Genomic DNA, 22,023 nt, shown 5'->3' with positions numbered 1-22,023 from the left:
CCATTTTAAAATTAAAACTCAAGTAGATAAATCCCGTTTGTAACAACTTTATTGGTGAACATGGCAACATATTAAAGGTAATTGAAAAGACAACCCAGTAATGTAATATACACAGCACATAAAACCTGTTTTACCTCTAAGGCATGCTTCTTGTTTTGTCCTCTACAACCCCTGTGTTCAAACACTTTATCGCATCTCAGTCTAAAACAATTAAAAACCTTTTTATTTATTTATTTACTACAAATAAAAACTGATAACCTCCAACTTTTCTGCCTAAAACACTGTATGGGTCATTTAAAGTTTCAGTTCCTGCTCTCATCCAACTTTCTAAAACTTAAAAAAGAGGTACATTTATAAATAAAGGCATTCAGAAACAACCTCTAAACACACCATAGCATCATGAATGAGTTAAAGTCAACCCAGGCTGGCAGAAACAAATCAAATCAATCTGAGCAACAATTTGCAATCACAGAATTTAAATTTCATTGCGTTTGCTGCTTTACCTTATCACTGGAGCTCTTGAACGGTCTACGTTCAGCAGCTGGACTGACTCAAAGGATTCCTCCTTTTGGGGTAGGGGGGGGAAGACAAACTACGACACGGCCTGATTTTACGACCTAAAGCCTGCAGCATCCTCCAACACTGTGAGCAAGAAGTGAAGGCAGCAACGTTTCAATAGAAGGTTTGCACTGCACTTTAGGGCAGATTTACACCACGACAGAAAATAATTCAGAGAACAAATAAATAATAATAAAAATGCATTTCACCGATTATTCCACCTGACATTTGAGCACATTGCTAACTTCTGGCAACAGCGTAGCATGCATTTCATTAAAACCCAGTGTCAACCTAAAAGTATCTGTGAGAAACAGTAGACTTACCAGAAGGAAAATATGGAGCACATATTGACAAACATTTCTTATTTTTTTGGAAGGCAACCATCAAAACAAGTGATAACTCATCATGCAGTTCATGAATCAAAAGGGCTAAAAAAATAAAAAATGGACCGCTCAGGTGTAAATATGAGGCACATTTCTTTACAACTAAGTATAAACGCATTGAGGCATGTTAACACCACAGGTAAGCATTTCTTTGCATGAGTACACGTCATTTTCAGAGGACAAAAATACACTTGTTCCCTTAGGTTTCGCTTACCTGTGTTAATGCGGCAGAACCTAAGGTGCAAGGTCTGGAATGACACTGCAAAGATCAGATATATATATATATGTATATTGCACTGTTTGCCATCAGTGAACAATGCAGTCAAATATTGTTCCGACTTCAGTTCAACAGCCTGGCAGGACTGATCCGTCCACAACTAGCATCCACATGCTTAAATGGGACATGCTATGAACTTTCTATACAAGTACTGGCATTGAACAGCATTTCTTTTTGGTTAAATAATAAATATGAGCTAACAAAAGCACTCAACAGGTCAGATGTAAAGAACGCAAAACCCAGACTTCTACCCTCATATCAGAAAATCCATCACTACACATTCTAAACAAGTCATACTTTCAGTTCTACAAATCTAAATTATGCAAGTCACAAGTCTCAGAAACATGTGGTACAAGAATCAAACTTAACTTTTTGCCTCTTTTCAGAACATTTCATACTTACCCAGATAAAAAAAAGAGGGAAAGTGGGGTAATTTCTCACAAAATCTACATTTTTAGCAGTTTAGAAAGCATAAAAAAAGTGCATTTCTTAGTTTTGTACTTACATTACAGGAGGGCTCAACTGATGGATGGAGCTGCTGCTTAGCCACCCTACAACATCTATGCTTTTATATTGGATAAACACTTTGCAATGTTTTTATATAATATATAAACTTCATTGAAAGTTAAAAATACAAAATTGGGATTGGGCAAGACAAAAAAAAAAATAGAAGCTTCAACACATTTTTGTTACAGTGGCAAATTTACCTGACTGTCCTGGAAAAAGGAAAAGTAAAAATGACACTAAAAATATATAACATTTCTTGAGACCACATTTTCTGAGGGACGTGTTCAGATTACCTGCTTACCACATTATTTTGTTTTTTTCTAAACTTTCCTGTGGAAGAGGAAGTGGCTATCAGGGGCAAAACAGTAGTGCATAACAACAACTAGCTCAACAGCGACACCACACATACCTGTCAATTCAAGAGCATCTACAGCTACAGTCAGCAATTAATTTCAATGTTTAAAAATTAAAAAAGAAACAATTTCTAATCAGCAAATGAATCATTCAGGATCGCGTTTCTCAGCCTTATAGACAAGTTGGAGAGAGACAGGACAGCACAACTTCAAAGTCAATTTTTATAGGACAAACCCACACATTGCCTACGTTTCAAACAGGTAATACAAAACAAAGAATATCATTTAAACCCTTTTTTTTAATGTATGTTTGTTTTGAACCACCCCAACTTACCAACACAGGAGGTTTCAGTTTGTTTTATTGCAAAAACACAACAGGCAATAGCATTTTTTTCTTTTTCTTTTTTCTTAAAACTGAGATGATTTACATGGTAATGTCTACAGTTTAATAAACATCAGTTCTAACCACATTTAATGTAGATACAGGGCTGGAATGACTGTATGTATAATTACCTTTACTAAAAACATAGCATTTACAAGAAAAACAGAGAAAAAAAAAAAAGCTAACAAAAAAAAAAACAAAAACAAGAAAATAACCAAGAGGACGTGTTCGCCGGGTAATCTGCCATCTATGTGAAACACTTTCAAACCAAGGAAATTTAAGATCTTCATCAAGGCGTCTGCATCCAAACATTTAACAAAGGATTTTGTTTCGACAATGTAGCATTTACTTTATGTCCACTTCACATTACTGGCCCTGTGCAGAAGAAATACATAGAAGATACATTGCATGTTAACAGCAGAAACAGTGGACTCAGCTTCCCAAAATAAAAAGATTAAAAAACCTGCGTAGGGAGGAAAGAGAAAAAGTGAGGTTAGGCTGTTTTTTGCTGCTGCTGCATTCACTGGAGCCCTGTAAAAACCTGAGGAAGGAATCTGGGGGGAGTTAAGGTACAAATGAGAAGTGCTGCAGTGAACGTAGAGAGCAGATTCTTATTCGCGGTGTACCTGAGGGGCTTGTGGCGCTGCACCCATCGCCTGAGGGTTTCCAGTGCCGTAGTAGGCGGCCTGCTGACGGTAGTATTCGGCCCAGGCGGCGCTGTAGTCCGGCTGGCCTCCAGGCTGAGCGGCCGCCGGCGCCGCCGCTGGAGCGGCCTGCGGTGCAGCTTGACCTGATGGAGCAAAAACAAACACTCCATCAGTAAAACCAGCGATAGAAATAAATATATATATAACATATACATGGTGTATAACATATACACCAATCAATCAATAGATAATGCATCTGATAGAATATTCCATACCACACAGCATTCTGGGAGTTGTAGGCATAGGAAAGACTTTATTCATTCCACTTCTCACAGCTAGCTAAGCAAAGTTAGTGGAATCAACTGACTCACTCACTGGTTACCTAGCAACTCACTCATTATTTGGTTACCTAGCAACGACCTGTTAAGTAACTGACAGCAGCAGTTTGAGGTTTCTTCACTGTGCCTCATAACAACTTAAAATAAAAAAAACAATGGCATGGAGTGAAAATTGGATAAATTAGAAAGAGTTACACCACCAGTTGGCAATTTTTCAGATATTTTATTGAGAAAAAAAACAAACTAATAATTGATATTGATTGATATGAAAGTTTCCAAACTTCCACATTACAGAGCAGCCCTTTTCACCACTGAGCTCCTTCAGACTAGCCAGCAGCAATTAGCAAACACCTGGTGAAACTGCTTATCTGTTGAGCCTATTATACAAACAACTACTCAGTGAAACGCTAGTGAAAACACTGAAGGGTTAATAGAGGAACCATGTCAGGAGTTTCAAGAAAGAGCATGAGTTTTTAAAGAAACCTAGGCCCACAAGACGTTTCAAGCATTTTGATAACTGAAAGTAACATAACTACTTGACTGTGCTGTAAAATGGCATCATAGGCCTGGAAAATGCATAATACTCCCCCTTTAAGATGTTCACTTTGCCTTTTTTTTTTAACTCCACCATCTCTCCTTACCCTGCCGAAGAAAAATAAATCCTCCAGTATGAAGGTGTGTCACCCTGAGGATTGTGATTTCAACCATCCTCCTTACTTCTAATGGCAATCGTTTGCACTACATTTTATGTAGAGGCATCAGAGTAAAGGGGGCCAAACTTTCCTTCCATTTTAACTTTATTTTGGTGGATTACATAAAATCTTGATGAAATATAGAGAAGTTTGTGGTTGTAATATCAGAAATCTTTGGAAAATAAGAGATAAAAATACACTTAGAGGGTGAGAGTGTTGAAAAGTCTGTAAGAAGGGGAACGAACCCGCCACCAACATCTCTGGGTTGCGGGTCAGAAACCTTCTACTTTTCTATTGGGTGGTTGTTTTTACAGCATCTCTATGATAGAGAGCTGCTAGAAGAGCCAACCACCCTAAAACATCTGAAACGGTTTTGTTACTTTTTACCAGCAGGAGGAGTTTGATTTAAATAATCTGGAAAATATGGAAATAAACCCTACAAGTTAAGGCTGTGTTCACATTAGCTCTGTTTAGTCCGCTTCAATCAAACTAGTTCGTTTAACTAGAAAGTCCAGTTCGTTTGGGGAAGTATGAATGCCCAATCAAGCGGATGTGGACCAAAAATGTGGCTTAAGTGAACTTTGGTGTCATTCGAATGCATATGTGAATGCCAAGCGTACCAGAGATTGCTACAAAAGCAGGAAATGGACTACAGCACAGGGAATTCTGGGTAAATGCAACCAAAACAAACATGCATGTGTAACATAGTTTGACGACAAAAGACAAATCCTACACCTGCTAAAATCTGACACTGTTACATTTTATGAAGAAGGATGTCTTCTTCTGAGATTTCCATGTCATTTCCATCAGTGGTTCTTGCTGCAGCACCACCACAGGCAAGGAGGGGAACAGCTTTTGTAAATAGTTTGGCGTAAAAGCGAACCGCACCAACTGAAACAAATGTTACAACTTTGGTCCCGAATCGAACTGAATCTAACGGACTATCATGTGGGGAAACAACCTAAATCAGTTTATCGTAATGCTGGCTGAATGTTGCGGTCATTATCTGGATTAACAGCAATTCTGCCGTTTCAAGCTTTTCTGATTTAAAACACAAAATAAAAAAGTACTGTTTGCGGTGAAAACACCCTAAATCATAGTAATGTCTTCAGTACCAACCTTGTTTCTTGTAATACTCCTCCCAGGCTTTTGTGTAGTCCTGAGGTGGCTGGTTCTGTTGACCTGCAACGACCAGAAAAAACAAAGTGCGTTAATACACACAAGTACAAAACAATAAAGGGGAACAAACAAACATCCTACATTTCTAGCCACAATTCAAACATTCATTACTTAATTCAGTAATGGGGGGGGAAATAATGACACGTTGGAAATCTCTGGCATCAGCTCTGATAAAGCCCTAAAATAACGACTCTGTGTCAACAGCTCAGTCCTGCAGATAATTCAAAGTCTTGCAGTCTAAACAGCACAGGCGGTGGAGGCTTACTGAAAACCAGCAAGCCCGACAAAATAACCCAGACCTGAAAAAGAAGCGGATTCAAGGCCCAGTGGCTGTTTAGACTGGCTGGTGTTAATAGGTGTACACTGAAACTACAATCATATACCCATTTTCTTGTAATATTCCTCCCAGGCCTTGGTGTAATCTGTCTGTCCACTCTGACCTGCAGCCTGTGGGTCACCTGTTAAAAAGAACCGTACTTGTAATTAGTGAATCTTTCTCAGCGGCCTCTCCACCCGCTGTCAGCCTAGAGATGGTGGAGGAAAAACTACTCTGTCGCTCTCTGGGAAAGAGGTTATTTCGAAGTGAAGCCAATCCAGCCTGCGTTCTGTTAGATACACCAGTATATCTATCCGACTAAGCTGAACCTAAGCATGTTGCTGTAGAGCTGGGCGGACACTGGGCTCACCTTGACCGTTGGGTTGAGCCGTGCCTGGAGCCCCGCTGGTTGGAGTCATGGAGGCCTGGGGCTGCTGGCCGTACTGAGCGTAGTACGCTGCCCACGCTGCTGCGTTGGCATCAGCTGCTGCTTTATCTGAGCACAAATTGGGTTTGGTCACATTTAGGTGAATTTAGACAGGCAAAAAGATTTTAGGTCTGCAACTAATAATCTAATTCAAAAACATTGGCATATTCTGCAGATTTTTCACTGATGCACCTCAACTTTTTTATACATTAGAAATGCATCAAAGGAACAAGTAAATAACAAAATAAACATTTCCTGAAAAGAAGTAGCGCATCATTACTTTAGAGTATGCTGCTTCATTTGTAGCAAAAGCTAAAAAAAATACTCCCAACAACTGGACCCGTAACGCAAAGTAAATAAATTAATCGCATGATAAATTAAAACAAAACAAACAATTTCCATTTGCATGATTTATCGTTTTTCTCTTTTCGCTGATGCTTTGGTCCCAAGTATCTGTTTCTAAACGACAATTCATTTTATTTGTACTTTCTGTTGTTTTATTTATTTATTTTGGATATTTGAAATGATTTACCGTCACACAAAGGTTCAGCCCTCCTTACTTGATCTATCAATGCAGTGCAAGGCAGATCTGTTGAATATTTTAATTAATTGATTAATAACTGGACAGCAAAAAGTGATTAATAGATTTTCTCTTATAGAAATTGAACCAGATGAAGCTAAAACTGCAACATGACAAGTTCTGTGTAGAACATAATTACAAAGATTTTCTTTTTTATCTTAAATGCAGATTTAAGATAATTTTTTAATTTTAAGATCATTTTTATTATCTTGTACTGTTTTGGATAATTATTGCTCTGAAAGTTATTCCAACAAATATCCTTTTTTGTTTACTCCAGTTAAAGATTAATCAATTACTAAATTAGTTGATTTCAATATTTCTTTCACCACAATTAATTGTTTCAGCCCTAAAAGACTTAAATATGACTTTGTATAATTTCAGGGATGCACAGATAGCATTAATATATATCTATTAAAATAATTTAAAAATTAATCCACATAAGTTTGCTCAAGAATAAAAAATGTTTATCCAATCTGCCTGCTTGTGTTTTTATCTTCTCCGTATAAATTCAAGAATACTCTGATCCCAAAGTATCAAATATAATAACCTTCCAAATATAATAAAGTGATATTTTTATATTATAACACAAAAACACAATGTTAGCTGTAACTGTTTAATTTTGCTTTGTAAAGGTTTCTGTGACTCACTTGGATCCGGCTGGCCCTGCTGCCAGTGAGGATAACCGTTCCCCCATCCTTGAGGCTGATAAGGAGCAGGAGGGCCACTGAAGAGAAATCATACATGACTTAATAAAACACATTAACCAGAAGCTTGAAGGTGATCTATTATACTTCATGTTAGGATTTGGGTTAGTACATTTTTCCATACAAAATCATTCTTAGATAATAAGATTTCATTCTGGTCAGGTCTGCTAACTCAACATTTACACTCTCACGTGAAAATGGCTGCAAACAGATGTGCAATTAAACAACCATACACCTTTGAAAAGCATAAGTGGAGCCTCCTACACAACCAAAAAGAATGCCGCAAGTAGTTTCTGGGTGGTAAGTCAATAACAAGACTTGTCTTTTCCAGCAGCCATTGTACAACAGTAAAACCAGCTGACCAAACATCCTGGGGTTCAGCTTGGGTTGCTAGGTAACGGCACAGAGCCTGTCAATTATGATTTAATAGGAGGTTTTTTAAAACGGCTCCTTTTCCAGACACCTAAAATGGCTGGGTGTCTTTTTTTTTTTTTTTTTTTTCCAAACGCTTGGGTTGTTTTTAGCAGCAGTCGAGACCCAAACTGAAATATAAAAACGTGTAAAAAGTCAATTTTGCATAAAATGTCCCCTTTAAACAAACTTACTGTGGTCCTGGAGGGCCTTGGTTGTAAGGTCCAGGGTTGTAAGGTCCCATTGGAGCGCCTGGGGGTCCTGGTGGTCCCGGAGGACCATGCGGACCTGGCCCACCATGTGGACCTGGGGGACCATGTGGGCCTCCCATCGGAGTGACTGGACCCTGATGAAAGGAAGGAGGAGGGGGAAAAAGTCAGACATGAGCTGCAACTTCATGGATAGAGGGAGGTTTTTATATAAACCCTAAAACCAATATCTCACCCCAATCTTCTCCTCCACCAGCTGCCTGGCATAGTCGATCTGCTGAGGGTTTCCTCTGACGGTGAACATCTTTATGTTGGGGTCGGCGTTGGGTGGAGGGTTCCTCTGCAGCTCAATCCTGGCTCCTGACTGCTGGCTGATGCCTTTGATCGTCTCGCCCCCTGAATCAAGACAAAAAACAGTCAACATTTTAATTTTCTGGTTTTCAACACTTACCTATTTTGAACTTAAGTTTTATTTTACTTTAGTTAAAGCAGGAGTTTTCAGAGTTTGTTCACTTTTTCCACAGTAAAATTCCTACATTTTCGAGGTAAGTTAAGGTAAATAATCTTCCCGCTCAAATCATTTGATTTTCTGTCTTTTCTCCTACAACTTTATTACAACTTTATTACACAGCAGTGCAGACAGAATATCAAACACTTTTCAAACACCTTCTAGTGTTTGAGTATTTAAGGATTTAAGCACCCGTACAAACCCTTATTTCAATTAAATGTAGCAAATAAAAAAGATGAACTAATTACCTTTTCCAATGATCAGCCCGGTCTTCATGGTTGGGACTGTAAAGGAGAACTCCTGCAGGCCACCAGGGGGCCCCATGTTCCAGTTGCCCTGCCCACGACCACGTCCCCTGCCCCCTCCGTGCCCCGGAGGGCCTCCAGCCTGGACGCTCCTCAGCAGGTCCGAGATGATCTCTGCTGCATGCTGGGCCTGGTCCGGAGGGCCCATGATCTGTGCTATCCTGTCAGGCGTGGTGCCGTCATCTGGAACAAAGGTACAGGCGTTAGCTTCAGCAGCTGCACTGAGTCTGTCAACAACATGGTTTAAACACATCAACTAAACGCATCATCAGTAGCTGCGTTTCCATTGACCTTATATCGAATGACTAATGATTACGCGGCCATTTTCTTAAAAAGCTGAGTTTTCTCTTTTATCAAGAGGGCCAACCGTCTTTCTATAGCAAAGGGCTAAATGTTTGAATTTAAAAGCCATTTTAACATTATCTTGTGTCAGCTGTATTGAATACTGAATACAGAACCGCATAAAGTCCGTTTCGCATCCCAAATCGGACTCTGTTGGACTGTCTCTCTTTCCCGTTCTGATATGGCCCCGCCATCTTTGTATCAACTGGCTGGCTTAAGGGTGACCAGTGGCACCCCCTGTTGGATGGCAGCCAAATTACAACACTAAAAGGTTGAAGCAAACATTTTTAATCGATTGGAACCAATTTTAATCTAATAAACTATTAATTGCATGTTGATTAACTTCATGCATCCCTAATGGAAACTAGTCAATTTGGAAAAAACAAATTTTTTGATGAGCCGTTTTTTGCGCTGTATTTTACAAAACTGAATGGACATACATACATTTCCCATCAGTTATGATAAATGACCAGATGTTATTACTGGCAGAAAAGACGAAGAAAATTATAGGACGATGGCACGGCATGTTTTTTAATGACTTATGTGAGCAAACTTTCGTGTGATTTTTAATTGAGTTTCTAATTTGACTGAAACCTCACAATTGCAAAATTGTGTTTTTGTGACATTAGCGGAATATCGACAAAGTTTTTGCGCATGTTTGTAATGGAAACGCAGCTACTCACCATTAATCTGTGTTTAGGTCTCAGATTGGTTTGGGTTAGGGTTATACATCAGCTTGTCAGCGTGGTGCATGAGTTTTCATCATAGACCAAAACAACTTCAAACAAACTCCAAACAGCAGCTCGTTATTCATTCAACCAGCTCACCTGGTTTGAACTGAATTCTGACTCCTGTGTCGTTCTGTATTTTCTTTATCATCTCTCCATTTCTGCCGATGACAATCCCAACTGCAAACCGCGGGACTGGAACCTAAGTGGTGGCAATAAATAAATAAAATTTAACACAGGATTAAAAGTTGCTGGCTGACAGTCAAATAGTGTAACAATAGACACTCACATCTAAGCTGTCTCCTCCTCCGACCCTGGACCCGTACTCGCCCCGCTGCTCCCTGAAGCCCTGCTCTCTGATCAGCTCCATCACCATCTCTTTGGCTTGCTGAAAATCAGAGAATAAAATGTCACTACATCTGGACAAAAAACATGCAGATTTATTACAATCATATCACGAAGACACCTGAATGAAGATGTTCCACAAAACCTTCTTCATTTCAAACAAAATGGCATCAAATAGTTGTGCAGCAGAGATTTTGGTTTGTGCTGCTATCATTTCATCATTTTGAGTTTCCAGAGGTCATAGAAAGGCAATAAGACTCCCACTTTTTTTTTTTTAATCAAACACATTTGGTGTCAATTAACTATGCTACATTTGCTGCTAAAATGTTCTCACATATATGTAGCACAAATTTTTAATATAGATTTAGTTTGATTTGGATAATGTGGGTTAATTTCATTAATATCTTCAAAATAAAAGCACCATAAATGGAAATTTTAGCAGAAAAACACAGCACAGTTGACTGACACCGCATTTGTTTGATTTCATAAATGTGAGGGGCTGATTTATTTTCTTTGACCTCCAGAAACTTTTATAGTTTTATTAAAAATGTGAGCAGCACAAATGAAAACGGTAGCACATACATTTGACACCAGTTTTGTTTGATTAGAAAAACGTAAAGAGACCAACTTCACTCAGGTCAAGAAAACTTTATCCTGAAGTTTAAAAACCACAATTAAACTCACCTGGACTTTAAATGGGTCTCCGGAAATGCGGAGTGGCTTGTCTGCACCCGTGTTCTGAGGTCCGTCTTGGATCATGACCATCTTCACACCGGCTCGTTCCTGCATGTTGCAGCACCACAATCAGGTCGAGTTTCTCCCAGTAATTAACACCTTCCTGCTTTTCAATCCAGTATCCATTACACACCTGAAGGCTTTTGATGGTCTCTCCTCCCTTCCCAATGACGAGGCCAGCTTTGGAAGCAGGCACCATAATTTCCTGGACCGTCATTCCCGGACCGTCGTTGTGGTGGAAAGCAGGAGCCGGACGTCCCTTCTCCACGATCTCAGTAAGAAGTCTCTTTGCGGCCCTGAAGGGAAGGATTTAATTCGACATGTTCACGATGTAATCATGTGTATCATTTTATAAATTTATAATAAGTTTCTCTTTAATACTTACTGGATTGATTCTGGTGCCCCCGTTAATGTCACCGACCTGTCAGGCATCCCTCCACTGTCTACAAGATAGAAACAAATTTCAACTAGGGCAGCAACTAACTATTTTATTTATTAATTAATCAATTATTCTAACGATCAATTAGATTAAAAAATTAGTTTAACTACTTGAGTCTTTTTTAATACAATAATTGAAAAATAATATACTAGTCAATTTCTTTTTAACATAAGAAAAACATTTTATTGTTTAAAATGCAAATGTTATTCACCTGGTTCAAACTCAGTGAATTAAAACCGAGTGAAGCTAAAACTGGGCCACTTCAGGGATTTTGGGTAAAACATTTACAGACAAAGGTGTGTTTTTTTATTCTAAATGCAAAATGAGTATATATTTTGTACAGTTTCGGCTTAATTACGGCTCTGAATACATTTGGGAGTTTTTTCAACAAAGTCTTTTTTGAGTGGGTATACTCTAGTTGCCAATTAATCGATTACTAAATTAGTTGGCAGCTATTTCAATAACTGTTTCATCACAAATAATAATTTCAGCCCTAGTTTCAACACCCAAGTATAGATGCAATAGTAGTTTTTTAAAAAGTATTTTATTGCCAGAAAACCGGACTTACCAGGAGCAATCTGTATTTTACACCCAGATTCCTGCTGGATGCGGGATATTTGTTCACCTCCTCTTCCAATAACTAAATAAGAGTGAAATATTTCAGTTTCACATAATAAGAACAAAAATAGCAATTTACCTCACAAGAAAAAATGACTTACTAAATCCAACCATTCCATCTGGAACCTTGAATTCCTCTGATGTTGATCTAGAAATGAAAACAAAACCATGAGTGTGTAGAACCCACACATCTGCCTGAACCCACACATCTGCCTGGTAAATTTGAGCTGAGTTTACCTTGGAGGGCCGCCCATCCCTCCCATGGCTGAGAAGGCTGTGGGGAAACGTTACAGTCCATTTAACGGGAAATTAAACTAGTTTTTAAAAGACATGAAAAGAGCAACAAACACTTACCGTCATTTGTAGCTACTTTCTTTGTTTCTGGTTGTTCTGTGATAAAAACACAAAATAAACCACATAATCACATCTGTTTACACACACTTATTGATGCTGTTGAACCTGGAAATAACTTGTACATGTTATAAATGTGTTAGAACCTTACAGGCTAAGGATACATGAGATTTTACTTCCGGTTTTGCTTTCTGCAGAACATTCAGACTACGACTAAACTTGTGTAACAAGTCTTGCACACTCTTGGCTAAATACAATAAATTCATAAAGCCAATCTAAAAACATACAGCTTGTAGCTGCCATTTTAGGACATCTTAAAGTTTTGTTGACAAAATATGAAAAACAAAGACTCTTGAACTACATTTTTATAAAAAGTTCAGTTTGATTAACTGTAATGACATCAAAAGTTAATCTGTATATAATTTATTCATAAACGTTAAAATATAACCTCTTATACATTTGTTTGTATAGTGTATTTAATAAACTTCTTGATAATTACTGTTAAATATCTGTCTAAAAATTGAATTCAAACTTGGTCTAACTTGGTTACAGATGTCTTTCTTTACATAAACATTACATGCATTACACCTAATATCTAGTTAGAGGAGTTGGCACCAAGACATTTATACATGGACTCACTTTAACGTTATTGTAACACTGCAAGACAAACTGTCTTAAAAGTCAAGATTTACATTCTTTATACAAATTTCTTTAAACAACTAAAAAAAATTACATTTAGGCATTGCTAAAACAGCTCTGTATATTCACGACAAAAGTAAGGGGTGAAGCATGCAACTGTTACAGTCTTCATTTGAAAACGTGGGGGGGAAAAATCAACTTCTAAAGTGGTTAGTAGGTTGTGTTAGTATTAATGCTGGGTTACAGACAGCTGAAAAGAGGTCAATGCACAGTAGAGGCTACAGAAAGAGAGGGAAGCATTAATCATGAAGAGTTGCATTAAGATCGATTTGAGCCACTGACCGATATTCAGGTTAGGCATGGGAAAATACCCACCAGCGTCCTCCAGGGGCCTTTTCTGGCCTCCGTAGCCAAACTCGTTCGTTGGTGGAGCCACAACGCCATCTCCGCCGATCTTGGCTGCGATCTGAAAGACAAAAACATAAGAAAAGCGGGAGTTTTAGGGTACTTTCATCTCCAGAAGTAGTGGTTGGTGCACGCGGCCTGCGGCCTACTTCTGCCCGGAAGTCGGACCAACAAAGGACCGCTTTAAGTTTCCCTTAAAATGTCTTATTGATACAATCGTACATTAAAAGGGGGTTGATTTTATTAGACTGATTGAAATTTTGTTATTTCCTATCAAATTATGCAGCAGTGATCGTTTTAGATACCTGTTTTCACTTTTGCAGTGGCGTAACATTAGTCATCCTCTTAAATTAGCCTAGCCTAGCTTAGTCTGTCGCGCTACCAACTGTAGGAAGTCAACAAAAATCGGTCACTTCACCAGGAAGTTCATAATATTTGTACCATTTTTTGCCCAAATCGTACTTCTTACCTGTCTCGCTCGCTGTAAAGCGTCTTTAAAAGCATCGTTCATCCCCCCACCAGCGTTAGAGGACGGTGGAGCCACGCTGCTGTAGTCTGCCATCACTGCTGCTGTTCTCCTCTGCCGCGCCACAAGATGGAGGGCCTCATTCACTGCCGACAGACGTCTGAACTCGCGGTAACTGGCTTGGTCTCGCGATAAGAACAATGAAACGCGAGATTAATAAAGGAAAGGGGCAAATGAAAAACCCGTGTCTGCAGATAAAGTAGATTTAAAAGAATATCTGGGGCACTAGAAATAAATCTGACTTTAATCTCAGAATCCTGAGTTTAACTTAAAAGATCTCTTAAATATTCCAGAAATTTTGTTTTCCTCCAGCCCAACTCATCTCTCTCAATGAGACTGGTTTCTAAAAGTTTCCCATCTTGATGAAAGACTGGCAAAGTCAGAACTCTGACTTTAATCTCAAGTGCATGGTTTCAAATGTAAGGTGGAATTACATTAGATTAGATTAGATTAAAGTTAAAATTCTAGAATTAAAGTCAGAAATTCGACTTTAAACTCATGTTAATAGTTTTCAAAGTAAGTTGGAAAACAATTAAAAACCATGTTTAATCTCAGAATTTTTCTAGCTCCTTTATTTATTTAACCAGGTAAACCCCGTTGAGATCTAGATCTCATTTTCAAGAAGGACCTGGGCAAAAAATTTGCAATACATAGCAACCTGGTTACAAGATAAAACAATTAATACATATGCACAAGTATAAAACAATAAAAACAATTTAAAAACAATGACACTGTTTCATAGAATCTTGTTGCCTATCTTTAAGAACTGCTCGAAATAAGTCCAGTGAAATCATTTCCGACATCTTAAGTTCAGACTGCAACTGATTCCAGCTGTGGGGGCCAACACACTGAATGCTTCCCCTTTTCAGTTCGAAAGCGTGGGACATGCAGAAGAATAATGTTATTGGAGCGTAGAGAATGAGAACTGACAGTTCTAGGAGAGTGCATAAATATGCTGGGGTTAGACCGAGTAGAGATTTACAGTATATATCAGGATCATTAAATGATTGTTTCTCCGTACACTTAAAGGAGGCCATTCAGCTTTTGCGTACAAATCATAATGATGTGTCATTGTATTGTGTCAGACCCTAAGGAACTTATCATCACAGTTTCTGTTAATATATGTGTTCGGTCAACCGTGCTTCAGCCCTGAGCAGGTTTAGTGGTTTCAAATCCTCATGCTGGTTTTATTTTCTTGGTCAGATATATTAAAAGTTGAACTTAATCAACAGAATTCTGAAGTTAAAATCAAAATAATATTAATTGCGACTCAAACCGCATGTGTATTGTTTTTAAAACAAAATGTAATAATATTATAGTAATCATGTTTAATCTCAGAGTTCTGAAATTAAAGTCAGATTCATTTTTACTCTCTCTAATGCAATTTTGGTATGAATTTATACTTTTAACTTTTAAAGACCAAAATTTAAATAATTCAGATAAAAATCATAGCTACAAAACAAAATAAAAAAAATTCCAAATCAGTTTCTTTCAATATAAAACTTATGAAACTTTAACGCAAACTGCAGGTCTTTGTCTGGTGAGGTTTTGGTTAAAACAAGCTTGTTCTGCATTCAGTGAAGTTCCTTACAAAAGGTAGAGTATCCAGACATTTTACTCAAGTAAGAGTGATACTTCATAATAAAATTACTGAAGTAAAAGTAAAAAGTATAGAGTAGTAAAACAAATCTTAAAAGTAATTTTTTTCCAAAACGTTACTCAAATAAACCAGCTCTATATGTAAACAAAGACTGTGTCCCACTTTAAGGTAGAATTTTATTAAACAAACCCCAGCAGAGCACATTTCCATTCAGAACAGACCTTAATGAACTTATCATCACAGTTTCTGTTAATATATGTGTTCGATCAACCGTGCTTCAGCCCTGAGCAGGTTTAGTGGTTTCAAATCCTCATGCTGGTTTTATTTTCTTGGTCAGATATATTAAAAGTTGAACTTAATCAACAGAAACCAGTCTGTTGTACATTGAAACTCAGAAAACATACCAGAAATATAAAAATAAAACAATTGTTTGAGTTCCTCAAGATTCCATGGAAGAAAACATATTTTCAAATTTCCTGGTCAGGCTGTAGTTTATTAGCGTGCATGGAATCGCTCTCACGAAGCTGGCTCCCATGCCGTTATAATATCCTCTAAATCCGTTCCTTTCATATATCCGGGTGAGTCCTGATAACACGCCAGAGACAGGATGCGAATCTGAGATGAAGGCTGGAAAAGAAACCAAAGTATGATCATACGTTCACATGCTTTCAGAAAATATAGTTGTGTTACAGAAGCTGCATTTCCATTAACCTTAAAATTTGAAAAGAAATTTGCTTAATGGAAATATGCCGGTTTTAAAGAAAAGATTGCTTTTATTTAAAAAAAAAAAAAGGTTTTGTACTAGGATGAGATGATTTTTCGGCTGTAACAAAAATAGTGTATTTCGCAAAACTGCAAAGGAAACAGTGTTTTTGCACTTAATCAACAACCGTATGTTACTACTGGGTTTGTCGCGATAACAAATTTTGCTGGCCGATAAATTGTTCCAGAAGTTATCACGATAAACGATAATATTGTTGTTTTGAGACCATTTTTAAATAATATAAATTATTTAATTTATATTAAATAAATGTATTTATTTATATTAATAAATAAATAAATAATGCAAGAACACATTCTCAAGAATCAATAGACACATTCTGGAGTGAACCACACTCCATACCAGTAGGTGGCAGTAATGATTACCTGACCCTTTTTTTTTTGCCAACCACCAAAAAAAATTAGGAAGAAGACAAACTTCTTCACATGTAATTTTGTTTCATGTTTCGCAGTTGCGAAGTTGCTTGTTGTTTTATTTTTCACATTAGCGGAATATCAACAAACATTTTGCGCACGTTTGTAATGGAAACGCAGCCAGAGATGCCAGCGGTTACCCTGAGCTTGCTGCTGTGTCCGGATCACCGCCAGCGGGTAGCTGCTTATTTGCCCAGAAGCAAAAGCCACAAAACTGAAGAAAAACAGCTTGGAGTCGCTACTGTAGGTTGGATTGCTTTTTGCCCAGCTCATGATAGACTGCAGTGAGAAGCAAATTAGTTTATTTCAGCAGGATGTATGTGTTTGATCTTTGTGGGATTGAGTTTGGCTCACCTGATGAACCGCACACTCCACACCTGCATAGGGGATCATGCAGAGGATGCTGGGCCTGAAGCCTCTGTAAAAGGACGACATGGACTCATGTTTGTAAATAGATCGGGCGCACGCCACAACGCCATGATACGTGCCGGTTTGCTGCAGGTTCAGCCTCACCTTCAACACCTGTGGAGCGGATAGAGAAGGTGGAGAGTACAAGAAAAAAAATCACCAATATTTGAAGGTGATCTATTATGCTTCTTCAAACAGCTTAGGATATCTCTGGTCTATAAAAAACACGTTTTTTACACAAAATTATTCTTAGGTAATTAGATTTTTAGTCTAGTCACTTCTGCTTATTTTGAGTTCCTTTCAGAATGAGTTGTTTTAGGGCGTCTTGTCACTTTATATCCAAATAAGATGCTGCTTACACTCTTATGTAAAAATAGCTGTAAACAGATTCGCAATTATACAACCATACAGCTTTGAAAAGCAGAAGTGGAGCTTCCTGCACAACCAAGAGTCCAGCAAGTGGTCTCTAGACAGTGGGTCAACAACAAAACACTTGTCTTTTCCAGCAGCCATTGTACAGAGCTAAAACCAGCCGACCAAACCTGCTGGAACTGCTTGGGTTGCTCCGTAACAGGTCCGGAGTTCTGCTTGGGTTCCTAAGTAACAACACAGTGCCCATTGATTGCGACTTAATCGGGAGGTTTTTTAAAAACCAGACACCAAAAAACATAAATTTGTTGCCAAAAACAGCTAATTGTTTTTTTAAGCGCTTGTTCTGTTTTTAGAAACAGTAGAGACCCAGATGGAAGCATAAATAGGTGAAAAATGTGAATTTTCACAGTTGGACCCCTTTCATGTGGGATTTTTTTTTTTTTTTGTACAGGATAAATGTACGCAAATTATTTTTTAATTCAAGATAAATTCATTTTAAAGCTAATTGCGCATCTTTTCCACAGGTGCCAATGAAATAAACATCCTTCCAACGAACAAAACAGAAACAATAAAACATTCGGAGTTGTCTCTAATCTCTGATACCTCTAATGGATAGAAAGCAGCATGGGCCACCGTTCCAGAGACGCAACCCAAGCCGAAGCGCTGCTGCACAGTCAGATTCTCCTGGCTTCTGTTTTGGGTGTAGACTTTCATCTGGGTGAAGCAGAGCAGCTTAGAAACAAGAAGCCATTCCTGATTTATTCAGATGCTCAGACGGGCCTCACCTGTGCATAGATAAGACATTGCAGTGTGGACTGCGGAGTACCTTTCAGCACATTGACAACGTTGCCTTGCCACATCGACCGCAAACCTCCTTCTCTCAGCTCCTGAAAGCCTTGGGAAAAAGCCTTGGACCCAAAGACCTGCAGAGCAAAGCGGAAGGGTTTCTGTAACACAGAAAAACTCAACTTTTTAAGTCACTACAACGTTTAGACCAGAGGTGTCCAAAGTGTGGCCCCTGAGCTGATTGTGTGTGGCCCCTGACTTCAGTTCAAGAATGACACAAATTTGTAAATGGAGACTTTCTATCTGAAAAATGATCACAAACTAAATTAATCTTACAATAGAAAATGTTGACAACATCACCAATTATTTGTCTTTAAATAACTAAGTGGTTTGATTTTTCCACATCTGTACAGTGATTTTTACTCAAAAGAAAACTTTCCTGCACTGAAACCTGCTTTTAATTAATTTATTAAATTTGGTTAAATACAGCAAGCATTTTTAAATCCTGTTTTTATTGATCAGAATTGACTGAATTGGGTTCTTTTCCCAATTGATACCTAAAAAATTAGCTAAACTTCTTACAATAAGACATGCCTGCAAAATTCTTGTTACGTTTTTGATCTAGAATAATTTACACATCCCTTCCCGGTAACAAACTTGACTGCTTTTTAATTAAAGAATTCAATGATTAGTTTATTGATAAGTAAGTAAAAAGTTTGGACACCCTTGGTTTAGACGTTAATGTTGGAGTGTTTTCAAAGCTGCAAAAGCTTCCAAAACAAATGTTTGACCTGAAGTTGGGTCTTCAGTCGGTCTATAGGCGCCGTCGCAGTTCGAGAAACCGCATCTGCCAGACCAGCTGACAGAACAAACGTTTTCCAAGCCCCAAAGCCAGACACGTTGTCTGGGAACTCGATGGGCATCGCACGGCTCTCGCCCACATCGAAAACCTGCAGAAAGACCAACACAGAGATTTCCCCTGGATTTCCCTCAAACACGTTTTGTTTTTGATGCCAGAATCTGTTTGAAGGTTTTACCAGACTGTGTTTCCACGAGGAAACGAGCTCTCCGATGTTGTCCACCGGGTTTAGAATGATATAATGCAGGAATTCATCCCAGTCAACTGTCATGGACCTATCCTTGTCCATCCTGGTGAGGATAGTCAGAGAAACAGAAACACATCTGTTCATATTTACTGTTAGATTTTTTTCCCACACTGCAAGAACACAAAATGTTTCGGTATTTTGGTCTAGTTTCTAGTGGACTTCAAATAAGACAAAACTAACTTACAAGTAACTCTTCAGCAAGATATAAGAGTTTGTTTTACGTCAATAGTTCCTTATTTAACTAACCAAACTGATTAATCCATTAAGGGAAATAGTGGGCAGAAGAAATCTTACATTTGAATAATTTTTTTTGCATTCGGCTTTGATATGACCACTCCTAACTCCTTAAACAAACATATGATGTCCTCCTGGTCAATCACTCCTGATCAAAGAAGAAATACAGAGAGTTACAAACACACACTGAGTCCACTTGTCCTCCTTACACTGCAAAAACACAACATCTTACCAAGTATTTTTGTCTAGTATCTAGTACAAATTTCATAGTACACTTGAAATAAGACCAAACTAACTTACAAGTAACTTTTCAGCAAGATATAGGAGCTTGTTTTATGTAAATAATTCCTTTATATTGATATAAAAAGTAGATTATTTTACTTATAACAAGATATTTTTTCCATGTTATGAGTAAAATAATCTGCCAGTGGAACAATATCAAGGAATTATTGACATTAAACAAGCTCTTATAACTTATTAAAATTACTTATGAGTTAGTTTTGTCATATTTTAAGTGTAGTAAGATGCTTGAACTAGAAACTAGACAAAAATACATTGTAAGATTTAGTATTTTTGCAGTGTATTTCCTACAAGTCCTCAGGTGACGACAGAAGTTTCTGCATAAGTGCAAAGATCACTTTATGCTGCCGTGTGTGCACCATAAACACAACCTTATGTTTACCTGTTTGACATTCACAAACATATTTTACTGCAAATGAAACATGTTTAATCCAGAAAGGAAAGTTTATTATATTCCAACAGAAAAGACAAGTCTTTAAAAAGCTGATTAAATGCCATGCTAAGCATTGAATTCACCTAAATAAACAATTTCAATTGGAGATATGACTCACCGCAATTATTCTTGTCAAGATCATGAAAGTGAATTTTCCATTTCCTCTCTCTGTCCATCATGTAGCTGAGAAACTCTTTATAATCCAGCAGCCCATCTTTATCTTTATCATAAGACTCCATGATATTCTACAAGGAAATAACTCTTAAAATGGATAATTTATCTCCATGCACACTCTACACACCTGAAGACACGTTACCTGGACCTTTCCATCTCCTGAGATGATCCCATGCTTCCGCATCTCCTCATGGAGCTCTGCCATTGATATGAACCCATCCTTGTTCTGGTCCAGTTTCACAAACAATCCTCGGAACCGGTCCATGTTGCTTCATCAAAAAATGCTTGTTTTTCTCTGTCAAAATATAAAATGCAGAAACAGACTGTGCTTCATTCGCAGACTGTTTTAGTCGTGGTCATAAATGGCTTTTTGATCAGAGATTATTGAGCGGCACCTCTGCTGACTCATCGAGCTAAGAGCCAATGCAGGGAAGGAGAGGAGACTGAGCTCCAGCAGGGGGCGCTGTAGCTGCAGCAGAGTTCGTCATGACCTTCAGATTTCACAACTGTGGCCTTTCTGTCTCTTCACACACAGCGACCTTAACTTTTATTTTATATTTGCCAAGTCATGTTTAGATTTACTTGTTTGATGGTACAGAACCTGCAATATTTCTACAACATTTTATAACAAAAAATAATTAAAAGTAAAAAAATATATACCACAGCAACATATTAAGGGCATTGCAGATATGAAAAGGAGAAATTTGCCACATCAGAAAATTTTAGATTAATCTGAGAATTCATAAATTTTAAATTAATCTCACAAATTTTCCAGACTAAATGTTAAAATTTCTGAACTGCAAAAGTCCAAAAATTTTTCTAGAAAAAACTTTGAAATTCTAGAAAAATCAAGGAAATCTAACAACTTCAGAAAGCAAAATTTAAAAAAAGAAAACTCCAAAATTTTGAGATTAAGCTAAAAAAAAAAATTTCTAGAAAAACCATGGAAATTTCTGAAGTCCAAAAGTCAATTTGCTGAGAGAAATTCAGAAAGTTTTAGATTAACCTCAGAAATGTTCTAGAAAAACAAGAACATTTTTGCACTCCAGAAGTCAAACATTTTCTTGGAAAAAAAAAGAGATTTTGAGATTTGCATCAGAAATTTTCTAGAAAAACTGGAAACGTCTGAGTTTCAAAAGTCAAACAAAACTTTTAACTCAGCCAATATTCACAAGCACTTCTGGAACTGTGATGTTGTAAAAATTGGGCTGCTTTTCTTCAAGTTTGTGTAACAACTTAAAGTAGGTTACTAAATGCTTGGGAAATTTATGTTTTTACAGTGTATACGGTATAAGACATTAATGGTAATAATAGATTTTCTGCATGCAGTTTGGATGTTATCTTTGTGATTTTTTTGATTCTCTCTGGGTACTCCTACTTCCCCCTACAGTCCAAAAGCATGACAGTTAGATTTATTGGTTTCTCCAAAATATTCCTGTTTTTTTTTGGGGGGGGGGGGGGGTTGTTAAATATCTGTATGGTTTTTTGTCCTGTGTGTTGTCTACGTTGCAG

The 22,023-nt window shown here is 37.7% G+C and overlaps 2 protein-coding genes across 9 annotated transcripts; both read right to left on the bottom strand.

Annotated features, from left to right (window-relative positions):
- Positions 1-31: 31 nt before the first annotated feature.
- On the bottom strand, positions 32-13,992 carry fubp1 (far upstream element (FUSE) binding protein 1). 8 transcript variants are annotated; one of them, XR_004339576.1, is made up of 21 exons: positions 13,848-13,992; positions 13,316-13,439; positions 12,338-12,373; positions 12,221-12,257; positions 12,085-12,131; positions 11,934-12,005; positions 11,312-11,369; positions 11,060-11,222; positions 10,876-10,974; positions 10,136-10,234; positions 9,946-10,048; positions 8,720-8,959; positions 8,199-8,359; positions 7,949-8,100; positions 7,287-7,363; positions 6,592-6,648; positions 6,003-6,128; positions 5,700-5,774; positions 5,257-5,319; positions 1,156-3,250; positions 32-642 (listed from the first exon to the last, which is right to left on the bottom strand). XR_004339576.1 is itself a non-coding variant. In XM_032564959.1 (21 exons), exons 1-21 carry the CDS (start codon positions 13,938-13,940, stop codon positions 2,827-2,829), a joined length of 2,055 nt encoding a protein of 684 aa, XP_032420850.1. In that variant the 5' UTR covers positions 13,941-13,992; the 3' UTR covers positions 32-2,826. The 8 variants fall into 8 exon arrangements, 7 of the variants coding, with proteins under 7 accessions (XP_032420850.1, XP_032420849.1, XP_032420851.1 ...); XM_032564959.1 differs by having other exon boundaries at positions 32-2,835; positions 3,087-3,250; XM_032564958.1 differs by having other exon boundaries at positions 32-3,250.
- Positions 13,993-15,726: 1,734 nt separating this feature from the next.
- On the bottom strand, positions 15,727-20,956 carry slc25a24l (solute carrier family 25 member 24, like). Its single transcript, XM_032564971.1, has 10 exons — positions 20,654-20,956; positions 20,456-20,582; positions 19,665-19,752; positions 19,302-19,413; positions 19,056-19,214; positions 18,264-18,401; positions 18,082-18,192; positions 17,053-17,220; positions 16,839-16,977; positions 15,727-16,131 (listed from the first exon to the last, which is right to left on the bottom strand). The coding sequence occupies exons 1-10, from the start codon at positions 20,774-20,776 to the stop codon at positions 15,944-15,946; spliced, it is 1,353 nt and encodes a 450-aa protein (XP_032420862.1). The 5' UTR covers positions 20,777-20,956; the 3' UTR covers positions 15,727-15,943.
- Between the last annotated feature and the right edge of the window lie 1,067 nt (positions 20,957-22,023).

Source organism: Xiphophorus hellerii, chromosome 6, assembly GCF_003331165.1.
Source record: "Xiphophorus hellerii strain 12219 chromosome 6, Xiphophorus_hellerii-4.1, whole genome shotgun sequence".
Classification (NCBI taxonomy): domain Eukaryota; kingdom Metazoa; phylum Chordata; class Actinopteri; order Cyprinodontiformes; family Poeciliidae; genus Xiphophorus; species Xiphophorus hellerii.
This window is presented reverse-complemented; position numbering and strand designations above follow the sequence as displayed.